An 18,338-nucleotide genomic window follows, 5' to 3' on the forward strand; every position below is an offset into this window, starting at 1 on the left:
AAAACAATACTCAAACTCAAAAACACTCATCCACCCACTTAACAAAAAAACATGAAAAACAAAAACAGCAAAAAAAACTCTTGTTCGCCGCTTTTTGTTTCGTTATGATGTTCGTTTTATTTTTATTTTGTTTTCTCATTCAAAAAAAACAAAAAAATAACAAATTTAACGAGAAGAAGAAGAAAAAAGAAATTGAAAAACATAAAAAAATTAAAACGCTTTACACATTACTACTAGCAGACATCCCATCCCTTGCGCACTGTTCTCCCTTGTCATCCTCATCCTTTTATCATCATCATAATTCTATTCTAGCAATGGGCAGTCCATACTACAGAGACATGGATGAGCCGACAAGCCCGGCCGGGGGCGGACATCACCGGAGTAGGAGTGCCAGCAGACCACCGATGTCACACGCCATGGATTATCCAAGTAAAGTTATCGACATATTTTTTTTTTCCTTTTTATTTATAAAATTTCGTTTAAACCTCATTTTGTACCTCAATTTTGAAAAAAATCTTTAACGGTTTTCTTACATTTTACTTTTCAAAAATTTTTTAAAAATATAAAAATAGGAACCCGATATCAATCACTGGATAGAGGGGGATTGGTTGATCCACACGACCGTGAGTTCATCCCCATACGGGAGCCGAGAGATCGATCGCGAGATAGATCTCTCGAACGAGGGCTATACCTAGAGGATGAACTCTACGGCCGATCGGCCCGACAGAGTCCGAATCCTATAGGTAAGATCTTAACGTCCAATAAATTTGTGCATGCGAAAAAATACGCTCTCTGCTCTGCTCCCAGGAATGCCTTTCAAATAATTTTTTCGATTTTTTTAATTTTATTTTTTAATTTTCGAAAATTTAATTTGAATTCATAGGTATCCCATCATCTGATCGGGCATACCTGGGGGACCTTCAGCATCAGAACACTGACCTGCAGCGGGAACTGGGCCAACTTAAACGCGAATTAGAGCTAACAAATCAAAAGTTGGGCAGTTCCATGCATAGCATAAAGACGTTCTGGTCGCCGGAGTTGAAAAAGGAACGGGCTCTGCGAAAAGAAGAAAGCGCCAAGTATAGTTTAATAAATGATCAACTAAAGTTGCTTAGCAGTGAAAATCAGGTAAGTTTTTATTGTAGATTTGAAGTAATTATAATTTGATTTAAAAATAAATACACACCAATTAGACTTGAAAATATAAATAGAAATTCAAGCGGATGAATTGATTGAGTTTTTTAAGATTTCCAAGAGGTGTTATTAAGAAGGTGTTATTAAAAACGGCTTTAACGAATGAAAAAAAAAAAATCTTGTTAAACCCTTTGATAGAATCGATTTCATGATGTTTGACGTTCTCGTAAGCTTATCTAATTTTAGCGAAAATTTTTATGAAAAAAATGTTTAAATTAAAAAGATATTATTTATGGATTTTTACAAAAAATTAAAAAAATTTTTTTTTTTTTTGAAAAATCAATTTTTTTAATTTTTTTTTCATGGGTCGTAAATGTTAACTACTTCTAGTGAACATTCTTTTGAAAGGATTTAAGATTGAAATAGGAAAAGGTACCCCAGATTTATTGAAGGACAACCTTCAAAAATATCGTTTTTAGCATAAAACTTTCAAATGATAAAATCTACTAAATGATGATTTTTTGTCAATTTTTTTTCTTTCTTTTTTCAAAAACTGGAAATTGTTGAAAATATCACCTTTTTTCGCATAGCTTAAAAGTCGTCAATGTTACTAAAAACTTTTAGTACAAATTCTTTTTTACCATTTTCTACGAAATAAAAATAATTTGTTTTCCTTCAGCGAGTATGTTGATAGTCCTTAATACATAAATATATACATATAACATAACTACAAAAATTGTAATTACATTTTTTCCATGCAAGTAATCAGTTTCAAGATGCTGCAACTTTAAAATAATAATAATAATAATAATTTTACACAATTTTTTTATACTTGACACTTTCAAGAACATCTGGTACAACTATGAAGTTAAGTTTAGTTGACAATTCTATTTAAAAACATTCAAAACAAAAACATCTATTTGAATGATTTGAGATTCAAACCAAGTAGGTACATTATGCAATTTAATTTTTTACTAGCGACGAATTTTTAGATTTTTTTTTATTTTAGAGTCGCAAAAAAATCATTTTTTATACATAGAATTTTCAAACAATTTCAAAAAAAAAAAATTGATCTGTCATTAAAATCGAAATGTTAATGAACACATAAAAACAATTTCGAAAAAAAAAAAAATCCATTCGTCGGTATGCTGCCAAAACGCACTAAGTCAAATTTTAAGGGTTTTTAGATTTAAATGCAAAACGGTTCAGAATGATGATATCGATCTAGTAAAATACCACACTAAGAAATATTTGGCGTACTTTATGAATTATTTGAGGTATATTTTTGCACGAAGTCAGAAAAAACAACTTCAATACAGGCCCAACGCACTAAGTTGACTTAGTGCTTTTTACCTGTAACGCAAGAAAAATTAAATCAGTACTAGTTTATAGCAAGAGAATGAGACTTAGTGCATTTTTCCTGTCTTCAAAACAACATTTTTAAATTTGAAAAATGACTTACAAAGTATCTTGTGAGGTAAATGTAAGAAAAAAGCGGTCAAATGTAAACAGATTAATACAAATTGTAAGTTTATCAGCGAGTAAAGACGACTTGAATTTTCTATATGAATCTTAATAACCTTTTAAAAATGAATTAGAATTCTCGTTCTTAACTGGCTTCAAATTAAATGTTTTTGATACGAAAAAAATAAACCGGAAATACTTCAAACTTAATATGAATTTGACCACAATTTTCGAAGCTTGAACGTTTTTAAGAGCTTTCGAAGAGGGAGAAACCTTGTTCCTAATTATCTGCCGGTAAAAAAATGGCCAAGACTGTACAAGGTACACCGAACCTTTAAAATAAGGACAACTAAGAAGAAAGACCTGAGGTGTTCAGAGTCCATTTGAAATTTGTGCATTATTTTGAACTTTGAAAAGCCTTTTGTCAAGAACTAAAGGAAATTTTGAAATAAAGGTTTCATAGATTTCTTTCTTGTATACTATTTTATATAGAACAAAACCCTTAATTTTAAAGACCTTTAAAAATCCGACTTATGTATAGAGAAGTGAACTTCACCCTTTATTATTCTAAACGCCTCATTTGTAAGAAAGGTGTTATTCCTGAAATTTATCATTCTTGGTTTTCATCATTACCTAGAACTAGATGTATTAAGTGAAAGAGATCATTTTAAATTGCTTCCATTTTTAAAGCCTTCTTTTATTAGTTACTTGTTTTTTATTCTTCTGCGTTGTAAAATTTCTGATTTAACTAGGTATAATTGAGATTTTGTCTTTACTTTTGTGCTATAATGTTGTTTCCTTCAACTTCATATGCCAGAAAAGTATTCATTACGAACAAATAATTGCAAATCATTACAGGTAAAAGGCACTAAGTCATGGCTTTTTCTACTTTCGTTCACATAATTATCATTTTGGTTTTTCAAAAACCAAAAAAGTTTTTGGAAACTAATGTCAAAATGTTGAGTTTGTGTTTAAAGTGATTATCTGACAGATAACAGTTAACATTGAATTTTCACAAGAGAAATAATCTTAAAAATCGATTTACTCAAAACTATGTTTTTTGACTTAGTGCATTTTGGCAGCATAGCAACGCATTACTCCTTTTTCGAAAAATTGATTTTTAAAAAATAAATAATTTTTTATACAATAATATTTTTTTTTATTTTTTTTTTTTTTTTAATAAAAAAGAAAAAAAAATAAATCTATCCATTTTGGGAAGAAGAAGTATTTTTCTCAAAATTCAAAAAATATGAAAATGAAAAAAAAAATAATACCACACTCAAAATTTCACACTTAGCTGAAAACCAGTAATAAGTAACATCGGTCAACTACTCTTAAACTCTATGCGCATCACAAAAAAAAAATTCGTCATGTCAACGTACCATCAATATCAAAACTCAAGCGTTTGTCTCATCGTGAGTGTCATCTTACCCGTCAAAGCGATTGCAGTTGATTGAATTTTTTGTAAATGATCACCCAACATTGCACCCTCGGAATAGATTTTGACGTTTTTTTTTTTTTTAACTCAAATCCTTGCTTTGGCGTTTTTAGACGCCAATTCATGCTATATTTAAAATGTCTCTATTTTCTGCGAGTAAAATACAAAAACTAAAAATGTACATTTACAAATTTTTGAAATTTTTCAAAGGTTTTTAATTTATTACAAAACTCAACTTTTCTTATAAAAACTCAAATTGTAAGTGACGAACGCTAAACAATTTTCGTGGAAATTATTTAATTTGGAGAAATTTCTTGAAGAGCCTTGTTTTGAACAAAATATCTATTTCTAGTTAAAACTTAATTGGTCACTTAGGTGTATACGTAACATTTTTTTTAAGAAGAAAATTTAAGTAGGTAAACGTAACTAATTTTAACCAATAATACCTAAAATCCTGTAAATTGTGAAATATTTAAATTGGTCATACATTATTGTTGGCCAAATGATTTAACAAAATTTTCAATCCCGGTCACCGAACACAACATTTTCAAACAATTCAACTTTGTATGTACAAAATTTACATACGTTTTCGAAGTTAATAAGTTTTCTTCAATTTGATCTATGTACAATTACAGTTAAAAAAAATCTGTCATTTAATTATATAGTCTATTGAATAGACCCTTTTGGATGGAACAAATTCGTTCAAGAGTTTTTATTGGCGATTATGATTCCTTGGCATACAAGAATACTCCAGCCAAAAGTGCTACTAAATCCATTGGTGCATTTCTGAGAAAACGGCAACACTGGTCGGTTTTCAGTTTTTTTGATTTAACTCGAAAACCAAGCCTGACTTTGAAATGGTTCAAAGACACTTTTCATAGCATATTAAATTTTCTGTCAAGTTAAGATGGTTAAAAAATTTTAAAAATTATTTTTGACTAAAATTCTAACCTAAAATCAAAGAAAAAAAAGTTAAAAAATTGACAATTTTATTTTTTTTTACTAAATCAAGGGGCATTTTGTGTATGTAGCCGGGACGTCCAAACTTTGTACTAATGAAATAAAGTAGAGGTAAAATCCTTTGATAATATGCATTTTTTAATTTTTTTTTGTCAAGAAACAACTTAAATGTACCTATTCAAAAATTAGCACTTTTTCTAAATTTTTGACTTTTTTAGTTAAAAGCAAGTTTTTAAAACTCGATAAAATTGTATTAATTGGTAACTTTTAGACTTTTAAAGTAAACATACTTCGAGGGATTGATTTAATATAAACTAAATATGACAAACAAAAAAATTTATTTGCATCCTTATGGCCTTTTGTGCAATTTTGTGTATGTGCATTTTTATAAATTCGGGTCGAATAGATGGACGGAGAGCCATTAGCTTTGGTCTATTGCATAGAAGAACATTTAATACCAACTCTTTTACTGTTTTCAATGACCTGAAAAACAATTCTTGTAAAATCCGCGACCAACGAAAAGTTTCTCTTGAAAAACAAAAAAAAAATACTCTAATGAGTTTGAAACAAAATAGCTCAGGCAAATTAGCAAATCAAATTGCACTTTTCGCGGGACAAATTTTTTTCATGGAACGTGTTTAGGTGAATGTCCTTATCGTAAAAGTGAATTTTTTGGGATGATAAGATATCGGGAACAGCCGCCATCTTGGAAAAGAGGTCGGTGCCGTTTTTATTTTACAGGGTGTCCCGTAAGTAATGGATCAAACGAAGTATACTGATAGGGGATCTTAAGGGCTCTCAGAATTTGGTAACTTGTTCATCCCAAATCCTTACGGTTTTCGATTTAATGCAATTCTTGTGAAATTTCGAAAAATCCCTACTTGGCAACAGTATTTTGCTTCCTGCTCCCATTATTGATTTTTGTTTTCTAAAATTCTTTTACAAAAACATTGCCAAATAATAAGGAACAATTAATTAATCAAAATATTTTTTATTCCATACGCCATTTCGCTGCAAATTAACTAACAGTTTCAAGTTTGATAAAAAATCAATTTTTAACTTTTATTTGAGAGCAACACGGCGACAAAAATTTCTACGGTGTGAGAATGGTTTATTATTTTAAAAAGTTGCCCTGCTATTGTAGTTTTCAAAAATGTATAAAAGTTTCCAAAGTTGCAGTTAGATCAGAAAATATTACAATTTGAATTCAACAAAACAGGGTTTTTCACAGCAAAAATACAAACAAAAATAGACGCTTTTGTTCAAAGAAAAATAAACAAATAACAGTTCGAGAAATGTATTTATTTTTGGTTGTTTTTTGTTCTGAAAAACCCTGTTTTGTTGAATTCAAATTGTAATATTTTCTGATCTAACTGCAACTTTAGAAACTTTTATACATTTTTGAAAACTACAATAGCAGGGCAACTTTTTAAAATAATAAACCATTCTCACACCGTAGAAATTTTTGTCGCCGTGTTGCTCTCAAATAAAAGTTAAAAATTGATTTTTTATCAAACTTGAAACTGTTAGTTAATTTGCAGCGAAATGGCGTATGGAATAAAAAATATTTTGATTAATTAATTGTTCCTTATTATTTGGCAATGTTTTTGTAAAAGAATTTTAGAAAACAAAAATCAATAATGGGAGCAGGAAGCAAAATACTGTTGCCAAGTAGGGATTTTTCGAAATTTCACAAGAATTGCATTAAATCGAAAACCGTAAGGATTTGGGATGAACAAGTTACCAAATTCTGAGAGCCCTTAAGGAGGCCTATCCCCATATTTCGTTTGATCCATTACTTTTGGGACACCCTGTATAACTCCATTTTTACTCATTTAAACCAAAAAATGTCCGAGGATAGACTTATTATCAATTAAATTATCTAAAAAATGATATACAAATGAATTCCGTGAGTTAGTTAAATTCAATTTTATAGTCGGTCAAAGTCCGGGTTCTTCTCTCAAGGTTAAGACAATATGACATTTTTTAAAATATCTGAAGAACTTTTGATTTGTTTGGGATTTTCTAAAAGAATGAAATATAGCACTTTTAATTATCTATGAAATGAGCCCTTTATCGTTACTGTAACCAACATAATGTATAAGTTATCTAACGTCGAAGTTCACATTCTACCAGTCAAAAGTGAGAAAATATCAAGTTTTCTTCTATTAGATTGAGCAAATTTTTGAAGTGGAGGTATAACCAAAATATAAGTAAACAGTTTTTTAACTATATTCGTCTAAATATTGAATTCAAAGTTTGAAATCTTTAATGTTAACCTTTATATGGTTTTCGAGGTTTTAAATGAAGTGAATTTTCCAATTAATGTGAATAAGCTAAAGTGACACTATTTAAAATTCTAAATATAAGAACTGATTCTGTCATTTTTCCTAAACATGAACACCTCAATCTCAGCATTACGATAAGTATAACTTAAGATATGAGGTGTGTAAGCCGTTATGTTTTCGAGACTATTGTGTTTAATTTTTGATTGTTTGTTTGAACTATTGAAATCCCAAATATGTTCAGTTTAAAAATCGTATATCATGACTTCGACGTTTGTTGCTTCTACAATGTGATGGTTACAAAAACAATAAAGGGTTCATTTCATAGATAATTAAAAGTGCTATAATTCATTCTTTAAGAAAATCCCAAACAAATCGAAAGTTCTTCAGATATTTGAAAAAATGTCATATTGTCTTAACCTTGCGAGAAGAACCCGGACTTTGACCGACTATAAAATTGAATTTAACTAACTCACGGAATTCATTTGTATATCATTTTTTAGATAATTTAATTGATAATAAGATTATCCTCGGACATTTTTGGTTTAAATGAGTAAAAATGGAGTTATAAAATAAAAACGGCACCGACCTCTTTTCCAAGATGGCGGCTGTTCCCGATATCTTATCATCAAAAAAAATTCACTTTTACGATAAGGACATTCACTTAAACACGTTCCATGAAAAAAATTTGTCCCTCGAAAAATGCAATTTGATTTACTAATTTGCCTGAGCTATTTTGTTTCAAACTCATTAGAGTATTTTTTTCGTTTTTCAAGAGAAACATTTCTTTGGTCGCGGATTTTACAAGAATTGTTTTTCAGGTCATTGAAAACAGTAAAAGAGTTGGTATTAAATGTTCTTCTATGCAATAGACCAATGCTAATGGCTCTCCGTCCATCTATTCGACCCGAATTTATAAAAATGCACATACACAAAATTGCACAAAAGGCCATAAGGATGCAAATAAATTTTTTTGTTTGTCATATTTAGTTTATATTAAATCAATCCCTCGAAGTATGTTTACTTTAAAAGTCTAAAAGTTACCAATTAATACAATTTTATCGAGTTTTAAAAACTTGCTTTTAACTAAAAAAGTCAAAAATTTAGAAAAAGTGCTAATTTTTGAATAGGTACATTTAAGTTGTTTCTTGACAAAAAAAAATTAAAAAATGCATATTATCAAAGGATTTTACCTCTACTTTATTTCATTAGTACAAAGTTTGGACGTCCCGGCTACATACACAAAATGCCCCTTGATTTAGTAAAAAAAAATAAAATTGTCAATTTTTTAACTTTTTTTTCTTTGATTTTAGGTTAGAATTTTAGTCAAAAATAATTTTTAAAATTTTTTAACCATCTTAACTTGACAGAAAATTTAATTTGCTATGAAAAGTGTCTTTGAACCATTTCAAAGTCAGGCTTGGTTTTCGAGTTAAATCAAAAAAACTGAAAACCGACCAGTGTTGCCGTTTTCTCAGAAATGCACCAATGGATTTAGTAGCACTTTTGGCTGGAGTATTCTTGTATGCCAAGGAATCATAATCGCCAATAAAAAGTCTTGAACGAATTTGTTCTATTTTTGCTCTGGAGCTCGGGTCTATTAAATAGACTATATAAATAATTTTTGTAAACTTGAAATCTTAAGCAATGTTTTATTTAAAATAAAAAAAAAAAAAACAATAAATAAAAATCCGGCGTGCTGTTTTTTTTGTTTTCCATTTTGACATTTAGGCCCAATTTATTCTCTCTCCCTTAAAAATAATAAAACTATCAAATCGCATACAAATTTAAAACCTTCAATTTTTTTATGGCGACTTTATATTTAATGAAGTATGAATAAATTGGGCCTCAAAAAGGTTATTTTATGTTAAAAATTAATAAACTGTTCAAACAAATATTCCATTTCTACTGGGTGGTTCTTTTGAATGAAAAACTCCAATATTTCGAATTGAACTTTTTCAAAAATCTTTATCGAAGTAATTTTTCAGCTCATCATTCAAGTTAAAAAGTACATATCTGAAATAATACATAAAAGTAACTAGTGTGAAATCCCTCCAGGATAAATCCACAATTTTTTTTTTTCAAATAAACATTTTAAATGATATAACCCTTGAGGGAATTTATACCTTTTTACGTTTTATATTCAGGTATACATTCAATAGCTATAAAAAAAAAGTGTGTGTGTATTTATTTTTTTTAAATTCCACATCTTTTTCTATTTGAAATAAAGTATTTCCTTCAAAATATTTTTATCCTTAAATTACGTTATTTCCTATTTTTGTTTTTGTTGTAAAATAGAAACAAGCAATGCTAGTACGTCAGTTGGAAGAAGAATTGCGAATGAGAATGCGGCAACCGAATATCGAGATGCAGCAACAAATGGAAGCAATTTACGCAGAGAATGAACACTTGCAGCGTGAAATCAGTATCCTACGTGAGACAATCAAGGATCTGGAGTGCCGAGTGGAGACGCAAAAGCAGACACTAATAGCGCGTGACGAGAGCATTAAAAAGCTCCTGGAGATGCTGCAAACGAAGGGTATGGGTAAGTGTCCCCTATTGTGTGGTGTGTTTTTCCGTTTAGCTTCTTCTTTTTTCCTTTTTATTGTTTTTACTTTATTTTTTCATTCTCTTTCTATATCTGTGTCTACCTTCTATGGTTCTTCTTCTTCTGTTGATAACGTCATTACCTGGCAATTAATATAGTGACCCCATGAACTTCTGACATTTTCCTCCATTTGTTGGTTTGTGTGGTCGTAGGTACATAGTGATTCTCATTGTGGGCGCAAGAGGGCGTTGGTGTGTTAGTGGGCAAAACTAACTACTGGCCATACCTATACATTTATTGAATGTGGAGAGATAGCAAAGTATTTATGTAGGATGAAGAGAAGAAGATGGCATACCTGATTCTATTTGTGTTACTCAGTGGCATTTAAGGATTTAATTCGATTCGATAGTGCATAGCGATTGCAATTGCGAGTTTAGCTTGAAACTATGTTGATTATGAAACGTGATCCGAATTATCACTTGCGAGTGTGTTGGAGTTGTTTGCGGATTTAGTGGTTTATGTGGCGGCGGCGGTAAAGTGCAAGTCATAAATAGCAAAAACCAAATTATCACCGATATTTAGTAATCAGACACCGTAATCAAATGGAATTATATTTGTTTTAGCCAGACCAACCAGTTTGTATGCTAGCAAAAAGAGAATATACTTTAATTTATCTATTCGATTCATTTGAAAGACTTCAGATATGTGTCACGGTGGGGAAATAGTCGTTTATCATTTCAATTGTAAGCTGACCCATAAATATATTTGATACATAAATCAACATCTATTACAGAGGTCGCTCGTATGGATCATTACATACAGCATAGTCATGCACATAACTTATGGATCTTTTGTGACAAGAAATAACAAGGTTTTCATTGTTTCGAATTGCATTGAGAAGAGTCATTTTTTTTTATACTTTTTTATGGTCTAGTTTGATTCTTAAAGGATTGAATCATTAAAAATCGTGAAATGCTTTAATTTTTTTTTTAACAACTATCTTTGCAACCAGTTAGCAGATTTATAACAATTTTACCATTCACCAAAAAAATCGGAAGAAATAATGAAAATTTGACAGCTTTAAAGAAAAAAAAAACTGTTAAAAAATTTTAGGACTTGTTGTTTAAGGTTCCGGGAATAAAAAGTGTTTGTTTTTTAAAATAACAACAATTTCACGGTTGCACAATCGGATAAATTCCGTTTAAACTTTCAATGATGAAGCAACACATTAATCCAATTAGTTATTATTTCTGTGAGTGTTGCAACTATTTTTCGAAGGTTTTTGAATGTGCACCCCACACTCAGACTTGATTCTGCATTCTGAGAAATTTTTTAAATCAACTAATCGTTATATTTTATAGATTATTTTAGTTATTATTAGTTTTTGCCTAACATCTATGAAATTACCAAATGATTTGATTTCATACACATCATTTCCGTTCATGAGAATATTCCATTCTTTGAACAGAAGCAATTTTAAACAAACATTATTTGTATTAATTGGCAGAACATCAAGAAGAAGAAGAAGAAGAAGAAGAATTATTGACCAAGGATGGTCAATAAGCTTATTTTTTGATGGTCTGTCCAATCCGAATTGCTTGATTCAGTACCGACATTTAGAACTTTCGCTTCCATTTTCTGAGTTTCCTGTCGTTTTTTTCAAACGTCAGTCATTAAATATACTTTAAAGTCTATAGATTAAAAATTGCCGGTGTAGCCGTTTTGATTTTTTTAAATTTAATTGAAGATTTTTGTGAATAAAAAATTTTTTTTTCAAAAATTTGTCTTAAACTTTATAAATTAATTGATGCCAAAAGATTTGTCTAGGAAATTCAAGGAAAAAAAATATATGGGAGTGAGGGACAATCTTCCATCGTTCAAGCGAACGATACCTACAATATGTAAATATATATTTTTTAAAAGCTAGAAGCTTAGTAATATTTGTAAAATTAAAAATAAGTTAATTGAATGAAGGGCTTTTGAAAGAATGGTAATTGAACTCTGATTTTTGAAAAAAAAAATTATTGACAAAATTTTAACATGTCGTTTTAAAAACTTTTTCGTAATATAAAATGCATTTATTTTTCAATTCTTTTAGACCACATTTATTATGATTTGAAATTATAAAACGAAATGTCAATATGTATTACAGTTTATGAAAAAAATTAAAAAGTATTTCTTTTTCGAAGAATTTTTTTTAATAGAAGTTTTGAAAGAACATTTAGCTTATTTTTACTTGCGATATAGGTACTATATATGTATCAAGTTATGCATTCGTACAAAAAAAAAAAGTTGAGATAACATTTTTCCATGACATTACGATGGTAGACAATGCCAAAAAAGTGGGTCCCGGAAGTCCGTCTGTCTGTCTGTCTGTCTGTCTGTCTGTCTGTCTGTCAGTCTGTCAGTCTGTCAGTCTGTCAGTCTGTCAGTCTGTCAGTCTGTCAGTCTGTCAGTCTGTCAGTCTGTCAGTCTGTCAGTCTGTCTGTCTGTCTGTATAAGGAGCTACAGCCTAAACGGATGGACCGATTGATGTCAAACCTGGTATGCAGAGTTATTTGGCGACTCTCCAGAGGGGTTTTTGGAATTAATTTTTTTGGACCATAAATAACGGTACTTGTCATATACCGATTTTAGTAAAATTGAAATATCTCGAAAACGGCTCCAACGATTTAGTTTAAAAAATTCAAATGTTAGTTTTGAGCTAAGGTCTATATTTCAATGAAAACATTTTTTTTCGAAAATCATTATTAACGGTACCTGCCATAGAACCGTTTTTTTTAAATTCGAATATCTCCGAAACTTCTTATTCGATTTCAACGAAACTTTTTGTGAAGAAGCATTTATATAATTTAAATATAAACCAAAAATAAAATTTCCAAAAAAATAATTTTTGGATTTTTAAAAAAATTTTGAAAATTTTTTTTGAAAAATCAATTTTTCGAAAACGGGACATTGAATTTTTTTGAAATTTTGTTTTTAGATGTTGATAAGTGATTTCTACAAAATGGCATACCAATTTTATATTCAAACTTTTTTTCCCAAAAATTATTTATAAAAAATTGTTTTTTTAAAAAACGGCTCTAACGATTTTGAAAATTTTTTTTCTAAAAATGCATGTTAATATATCAATCAAAACTGCATACTTGTGTTGGAGGGCAATTTAATTTCAGATTTTATTTTATTTTTTTTAAAAAACGAATTTTATTTTTTTTTCCAAATTTCTATATAAAAAGTCTTAAAAATTTAAACAACTTTAACTCTAAGAGCAAGTTCGTGCGACCCCAGTCGTGCATTTTATTTCTTTTAAGTTCAACATTTAAATATAAAGTTATTTTTTATTTATTAATAGCCCTTACTGTTGAAAAGTTTAAAGTTCTTATTTGAATGCAAAAATTCAGTTTTTATCAAAAAAAAACTCATTGAAATTGAAGTAACTTTAATTTTTTTTTTTTTTCAAAAGTGTGATACATTTTAAATTTTTTTAATAACATTTTTTTTTTTTTTAATTCTGAGTTTGAGGACTATTTTTCAAAAACTCTTAATTAAATTTTTATGCTTAGGATTTAAATTTAAGAGATAAGAACTAGCTTCTGGCTTTTTTAAATATTGTAGGTGTTGCCGTTGTTTTCAAAATATTTTATTTTTGTGTTTGAAGTCAGATTGTGAGAAAATTGCATCTATCGCTTGAACGATGATTGTCCCTCACTTCCATGTATTTTTTTGTTTCCTTAAATTACCTAGAAAATCTTTTGCTATCGTTTGTTTTATGAAATTTAAGCAAACAAAATGGTTTTGTTCAAAAAAAAATTTAATTTTAATTTTAAGAAACAATACGGCAACATCGGCAATTTTTAATCTATAAACTTTAAAGTAATTTTAATTACCTACGTTTGAAAAAAAAAAATATTCAAAATCAAAGCTGTTCGGCCGGGTTCCCTAATAATTTGTTTTAGTTACTCCACTTAAAATAAAAATTGGTGATAGACAGCTGTAGAGATGGAAGTTCTTCACAGACTTGCTCTGTGACTCAATTTTGACAGAAGGTACTGTGTGGTATACCAACTCTGATCAATACAGGTCCGTACTGAGGTGGTTTACAATTTTTGAAAAGCCCTGACGTTATATGGGTTCAAAGGTCGAGAAAACTTATATCTTAAAAACTTTACATTTTAGAGAAACAAAAATATCTACAAACTTTTAGCCAAGGTAATGAATGGTACATAAAGTTGTTTTTGTAGAAGAAGGCACACACATTATCTAATATTACATCTCATCGATCAGCTCAATACATTGTTTTAAAATCAATCAATTGAGACTGGTATGTATTAAAAATGTGTTTATTTAGTACCGGTGATTTTCTACTTCGCATTATCATCACATTTGCACTTATTTTTGCAGGCCTGGTTACTGTCGTTAAAAAAATAGCCATAACTGTTCGAGACGTATAAAAAGAACTGGGAGGTATTGCAGACAAAGAAAACCATTCCATCCTCAATATACTAGTAAATTGCTTCTACAATACGTAAAAACTGGAATCAAATTCTTATATCTCGACTGATATCACTGGTCAACAAAATTTAACTTTTTGTTTGCCACAAGAACCAAAATATACTTTTCTAGTAGTTTTTGGGGTGCTGAATCTGAATCTGAAGTCAGAAAATTTTATTGGCCTCCGTTTTTGAAATATTACCGTTATAAAATGCTAAAAATCGTCAATTTGGCTGTTTTCGAGGTATTGTTTTTATGTGGGGTAATTTATTAAAAACAAATTTGCAACGGTGATTGTAAGAAAAGATAATTTTCTTTCAAAAACTGTTTAAATTTTCCGATATCTTTTTTATTGCTCGAGATATCTTAAGTTTCAATTAAAAAGCCAAAGAGAAACTAAACTTAATCTAAAGCTTAACTCACTGGCGACAAAATTTTTGCCACAAGAACCAAAATATACTTTTCTGAAGTTTTTTGGGTTACTGAACTCGTATCCGCAATCAGAAAAATTCTATTAGCCTACGTTATTGAAATATTACCGTTATAAAAAAAAACCTTTTTTTTGCATTTTATAAGGGTAATATTCCAAGTGTTTAGAACAAAATTCAAATAATCAAAACAAACATTAAAGAGACATTTACGTCAGTCAAACATCACCAATATTTGTTAAAACTTCATTTGCATTCTTCCAGAAATATTTCATCCGCAATACTTGTGCTAACATTCATAAACGCCTATTAATTTCTGTTTGAATTTACCATCGGACGTTTTAACTCTTTTCTTTCTGAGAATCATTTAGATGTACATACATACGTTAGCTTTGTTGCTCCGCTTTATCTCTAATAGTAATATAACTATAAACAAACTATACCAAGACTGGAAACTGAGCGGTCTAATGACGTTTGCCTACAAGCTGCGCGGTGTGGTGAATGTCGTTAATCTATCGTTGTGTTCGTATTCGATGTGTGGTGAATGTCGTTAATCTATAAATGTGTGCGTGTTCACGTCATTTACCAACGTGGTGGCTTTCACATATATTCACAGACGACACTGTACACAAAATTGTTTTGGGGGCTAAGACGTAGGAAAGTTTCCAATCTTGGTATAGTTTGTCGATGGTTATAACCTCCTAGCACAATATTTCTTTGTTCTGTTCAGAAACAGAACTCAGGACTCCAAAATTCTATCTCTTCATATTTGAAAATTCACCGTACAAATACAAAATCAATCTGAACTAGTTTTCCATCATCGATAGATTTTTCTATTTATTTTGTGAGTTAAAACTCAAATGGTCACTGTGGCGTATACGCATTTTTTTTTTTGTATTGAAAACAAAATTGACTGTTGATATATTTTTTTCTTCCACTGACTAATAAATGTAACAAGATTGCTACAATTTTGTTGGCTTAAAAGATAACACTCTACCAGAAAGTCAATGCGTTGACCGTGTAATCCTAGCTTTAGATTTTGCAGCAATTTAAATGATAAAATGTCAAGTTTTCTGCAAATAGTGAAGGTTTTGGATGTTGAAATTTTGGCTAAGACCTACAATTTTTGCTTTCAAACCGATGCTAATAAAAAGTCGCATTGAAAGTAAAAAAAAAAGACACGCTCATATCGAGAAGTAGAACAAAATTTGTATTAAGAAGAGCAACTCCATGGGCAACATAACTCAAGTAGTTTTAAATATTTTTACTTGAGGTTTGGTACAGGTTTTAAAATAATTACTGTACCTAGAAATGCTAATTGATTTTTCAATAAATTAGTTTGAAAAAAAGCATCAGAATTTAAGGATGCAATTTTTGAGTAAAAATCACCTGCCAAATACACCAATTTTAATATTATCAAAATCTCATACATAAGTTATTCTGTATTAAAGTTAAGGAATTTTCTCTTGCGTCAGGTGGATATTTACTTCAGTTATACTGTGTGCAGCGGAACTACTATTGTTTACAAGGTGTGTCTGGAGACTCACTGTAAATATTTTTCTTTGAAAATTTGTGTAATTACTCTTAAATATTTGTTTAATAATGTACCTTTCTTTCAATTTAAACAAAAATCCTTAAAACACAAAAGGGGGCATAGATTTAGCTCGATTTTCATAAAAAGTTTTAAGGGTCGAAAACTAAAAAAATCGGCATGCTGTCTTTAAAAAAAAAAAAATTTTTTTTTGTTTAAGACTTTTTCATAATGTTTTGTCTTTAACAACTTCCAATAGGTACTTTTAAATAAAGAGTGATTTATAGAAGTTTTAAAATCAAGCCACCAGCAAAAGTCTTACGTTGCATTCGAATGAGAGATGAAAAAAAATAAGTTTTTACACTAAAGATGAGCTCAATTTGACAATTAAAGTATGAAAAACTCCAAAATTAAGTCATATATGTTTCCAGACTTTTTAAGAAACCAATATATAAACTTTTTGCCTGATTTTCAACCTTGAAAACTTCAATAACTACCAAATCCATTCTTCATAAATTGACTAAAATCATTTCTAACAACAAACAGCCTCAAAAAAGAAATCTTACTAGGTAGTACATAAATTCAAAATTTCAACTTAAGAGTAATCATATTTCCACTTGGTCAAACTACAAAAACTATTTTAACTAAAATAGGTACCTAACCAAATTACCAACAAAAACCCACAAGTTATTATCGCCAGATAATCCTTGGCAGCAACAACTCGTAAAAAAAAATAAAAATAAGTAACTTCCTTTCATTATCAGTTCATAAAATTCCATTTATTTGTACAATTATATAGCTTTTGTTGTTTAAGCTTCCTCTCTGACAGTCATAAAACAATCGTAGCATGTTTTTGCCAAAAAAAAACTTAAGTTTTTATATCCTCATATTCGTTTTATAAGCTTCATATTATATACGTCGTCGTCTCTTTTGGAAAGTTCAATGGCACTATATCATCATCACGTTTATGACCACCCGCCATCGTCGGTCGTGCCGTCTATATAATAATAGCTCCTACTACTATTTCCATCATATTGGTAGCCACCACGCCGCCAAAAATTATTCCAATTATCACAAAATAAAAAAAACAACAACAACAAATGTTCACCACCAACACCGCTACCACCACCCTCTGGTGTTGTGATGGTTGACATGCATTTAAGTTGAGCTCAACAAGTGCATATATAGTATATTCAACCACTTCTCGCTGGCTATACAACCAATTAACATAAGTTCATGCATAATTGTATAGCATTTGCCACTCTCGTATTGACCTCTGACAAAATAATATTGAAAAGTTTCTCCCAACCAACTAAAAACAATAACAAAATAGTCAACAACGACGTCGGTCGGAGGTATAGGAAAATTGTATTTAGATGTAAAGTGCACCCCAGACCTCTTGCCCCGTGTCGTCGAAAAAGTGCATGTTTTTCCACTTAGACGATCCAATTGATTTCCTGTCCTTTTTGGCTGCCTTCCAATCTCAGTATAAGTTGGCTTAGACCACACATATACCCGCCTTCATCACAATATCTATCTAACAGCAGGTGAAGGCTAAATTTTAAAGCAATATACAAGCTCTCTGTGTCGTCACAACCTTCTCTCTCTTTCTGTCTATATATCTTTCATTCCAATCTCCATAATCCGGACAGAAGAATTACAATTTAATTTGATGTGCCCTTGGAGGAAGTTTTAGGCACAACATTAGAAAGAAAAACTAATTTTCGACGGAAAGAAAACTAAATAAACACACACCGAAAATCGGTTGTTGCAGACAGCTCGTGAAATGAAAATAAACTCAACTCACACCAACCGTGTACACCGAAATATATAAATTTCACAACCCAATGACATGCTGTGTGTACATATTTTCCTGTCCCTGTCCCGGGCAAATCAAACTTATTTCATAACCCCAAAAAATTATTTGGCACTTTATGTGTGTTTTGCACAAACCAAATCCAAGGACACTCGGGCGTATGCGTAACAAAAAAAACAAAAAAAATTAAATAACGCAATACAATTGGGGGTAATTTTGTTGGATCTAATTTTATTTGCGTAG

General features: G+C 30.0%; 1 protein-coding gene across 10 annotated transcripts in view; it reads left to right on the forward strand.

Annotated features, from left to right (window-relative positions):
* The window catches only part of LOC129907885 (trichohyalin), a 121,248-nt gene that overhangs the window by 36,871 nt on the left and 66,039 nt on the right, over nucleotides 1-18,338 (forward strand). For 8 of the 10 annotated variants that reach the window (XM_055984357.1, XM_055984367.1, XM_055984360.1 and 5 more), the window contains exons 3-6: nucleotides 313-429; nucleotides 573-743; nucleotides 884-1,128; nucleotides 9,580-9,826. In XM_055984357.1, coding sequence (XP_055840332.1) covers nucleotides 313-429; nucleotides 573-743; nucleotides 884-1,128; nucleotides 9,580-9,826 — 780 coding nt within the window. Of the gene's footprint in view, nucleotides 1-138; nucleotides 430-572; nucleotides 744-883; nucleotides 1,129-9,579; nucleotides 9,827-18,338 lie in introns of those variants that run through there. The other 2 variants (XM_055984356.1, XM_055984355.1) reach the window with 2 other exon arrangements.

The sequence above is a fragment of the Episyrphus balteatus genome, chromosome 1 (assembly GCF_945859705.1).
Source record: "Episyrphus balteatus chromosome 1, idEpiBalt1.1, whole genome shotgun sequence".
In the NCBI taxonomy this organism is placed as follows: Eukaryota; Metazoa; Arthropoda; class Insecta; order Diptera; family Syrphidae; genus Episyrphus; species Episyrphus balteatus.